General features: G+C 50.2%; 2 protein-coding genes across 2 annotated transcripts in view; one reads left to right on the forward strand and one right to left on the reverse strand.

Moving 5' to 3' along the window:
* Window positions 1-2,500, forward strand: part of znhit1 (zinc finger, HIT-type containing 1) — a 98,645-nt gene that overhangs the window by 66,792 nt on the left and 29,353 nt on the right. The window lies entirely within an intron of this gene.
* Window positions 1-2,500, reverse strand: part of corin (corin, serine peptidase) — an 11,100-nt gene that overhangs the window by 6,119 nt on the left and 2,481 nt on the right. The window contains exons 4-8 of the mRNA XM_062445340.1: window positions 2,323-2,430; window positions 1,829-1,939; window positions 1,237-1,370; window positions 984-1,104; window positions 5-236 (exon numbers count right to left, since the gene is read on the reverse strand). Of these exons, the coding sequence (XP_062301324.1) occupies window positions 5-236; window positions 984-1,104; window positions 1,237-1,370; window positions 1,829-1,939; window positions 2,323-2,430 (706 nt within the window). The remainder of the gene's footprint in view (window positions 1-4; window positions 237-983; window positions 1,105-1,236; window positions 1,371-1,828; window positions 1,940-2,322; window positions 2,431-2,500) is intronic.

Consider the following 2,500-nt stretch of genomic DNA (forward strand, 5'->3'; position numbering starts at 1 on the left):
CCACCTGCAGGGCGGGATCTTCTGCAGGCTGACCGGGTCACATTTGGGGACCAGCAGCGTGCAGGCGTAGAACATGAGGTACTGGTAGCAGCCGGTCTGGACCAGGGCCGGGAACAGCGAGGACTCCCAGGACACGGAGCTCTCTCTCTGGGACAGGTGGCCCAGGTAGTTGGGGAAGCTGGTCAGGTTGTAGGGCAGGTTCATGCAGAGCTCCAGACTGATGGGCTCACAGCGGGCTGGGACACAGAGAGGACCAGAGTCAGGACCAGAGACAGGACACAGAGAGGACCAGAGTCAGGACCAGAGACAGGACACAGAGAGGGCCAGAGTCAGGACCAGGACACAGAGAGGACCAGAGTCAGGACCAGAGTCAGGACCAGGACAATGAGAGGACCAGAGTCAGGACCAGGACACAGAGAGGACCAGAGTCGGGACCATAGTCAGGACACAAAGGAAATCATTTGTGAAATTTTGGCCTCCCTGATTTTATATTTGACCAAAAAGCAGTGTAGCACATCCGTGACGTCACCCATTGGTTTGTGGACTGCTGCTCGGAGGCCAATAGTATCGGATCTGAGCAGCGCCATCTTGAACAATGAACGCGAACTAATCAACCTGTCAATCACGACGTAGCCACGCCCTAATGCATACCCTGCTTTATCGTCACATATAAAATCAGGGAGGCCAAAATGTCCCAAATGAACATCATACTGCATTGAAGAAGGCTTTAAACTAGCGATTGAGACCATAAACACATTCTGAAAACGTTTACTGAGGTTAGAAATCAAGTGAGAAGTTGGTGAATTCTCCATTGACTTGTATAGAGACGGAAGTCCTTTTGACACCAAAACGGTCGCCCCCTGGTGGCCTTTTGATAGAATGCAGTTTTAAGTTACTTCCACGTCGGCCTCATTTCAGAGGACCAGAACTCCCCGCCTGGTCACAAAGGGTTAAAATCTCTAAATGCATCGATGTGGACTCACAGCAGCTGGTGGTGTTGCTGTTGGTGTTTCGGGGGTCGCAGGTGGCGCTGCCCCCCCCCACACCCGGACGGACAGGAAGTGGCGATACAGCTGGGCTGACCGGGAACACACACACCCTGAGCTGAAACACACATACACAGGAATATTGGACTGAGCCACAGGTGTGTGAGCAGACAGGTGAGAGGTCTGTGTGTGTGTGTGTGTGTGTGTGTGTGTGTGTGTGTGTGTGTGTGTGTGTGTGTGTGTGGAGGACGGAGGTCTCACTCTGCTCTCGGATGCAGTGTTCCTCGTCGCTACCGTCTTTACAGTCGTCCTCTCCGTCACAACGAAACGCAGACGGGATACACTGACCGTTCCTGCACTCCAACAGACCCTGACTCTTACAGGCTGCACACAAACACACACACACGCACACACACGCACACACGCACACACACACACACACACACACACATACACAGTTCAGATATACAGGAAAGGTTGAGTTAATAAGATATTCCTTTATTAGTCCCTTCCTTCCTTCCTTCCTCCCTCCCTCCTTCTCTCTTTCTTTCCTCCCCCCTACCTTCCTCCCTTCCTTCTTTCCTCTGTCCTTCTTTCCTTCCTTCCTCTTTTTCTTTCTCCCTCCCTCCTTCTTTCCTTATTTCCTTTCCTTCTTTTCTTTCCTCCCTTCCTTCCTCCCTCCTTTCCTTCCTCCCTTCTTTCCTCCCTTCCATCCTTCCTCCCTTCCATCCTTCCTCCCTTGACTCGAGGACAACAGGAGGGTTAAAAGAACAACATGATTAAACAGCTGTAATCTAACTTCAAGTTTTTATACTGAGTAGCCCGTCGCCGCGGTAACTCACAGCAGTTGAGCTCGTCGCTCTTGTCCAGACAGTCGTGGTCTCCGTCACACAGCCAGTCTCTGGACACGCAGCGACCGTCGCCACAGCGATGCTCACGGGCCAGATCACACACTGAACACAAACACACACACACACAAATCAATTTAATGAAGGGAAAAGGCAAAAATAAACAAACTCTATTTAAAGGAGATAAAAAATGATTCAAGGACGCAAAGCCAAACTCATTTAGAGCAGATTAACAGACACAGGAAACCCCAAGTGTGTGTGTTATTGTGTGTGTCTGTGTGTGTGTGTGTGTGTGTTATTGTGTGTGTGTGTTATTGTGTGTGTGTGTGTGAGTGTGTGTTGGCAGAAGGACAGGTGGTGGATTCCCTCGCTCACATTTCCTCTCTGCTGATCCCTCCGTTGATCCCGAGCTGCCAAACTGCGTCACCAAACGTGTTTGTGTGTGTGTGTGTGTGTGTGTGTGTGTGTGTGTGTGTGTGTGTCCTCACCACAGTTGAGTTCGTCGCTCAGATCTCCACAGTCGTCATATCCGTCGCAGACTTGAGCCGGAGAGAGACATCGACCGGTGTTACAGCGAAACTTGTCGTCTGTGCAGACTGAAGACACACAGAGACATGATCATTATATTAATAACAATAATAATAACAATAATAATAATAATAATAA

The sequence above is a fragment of the Scomber scombrus genome, chromosome 23 (genome assembly GCF_963691925.1).
Source record: "Scomber scombrus chromosome 23, fScoSco1.1, whole genome shotgun sequence".
NCBI classification, from domain to species: Eukaryota; Metazoa; Chordata; class Actinopteri; order Scombriformes; family Scombridae; genus Scomber; species Scomber scombrus.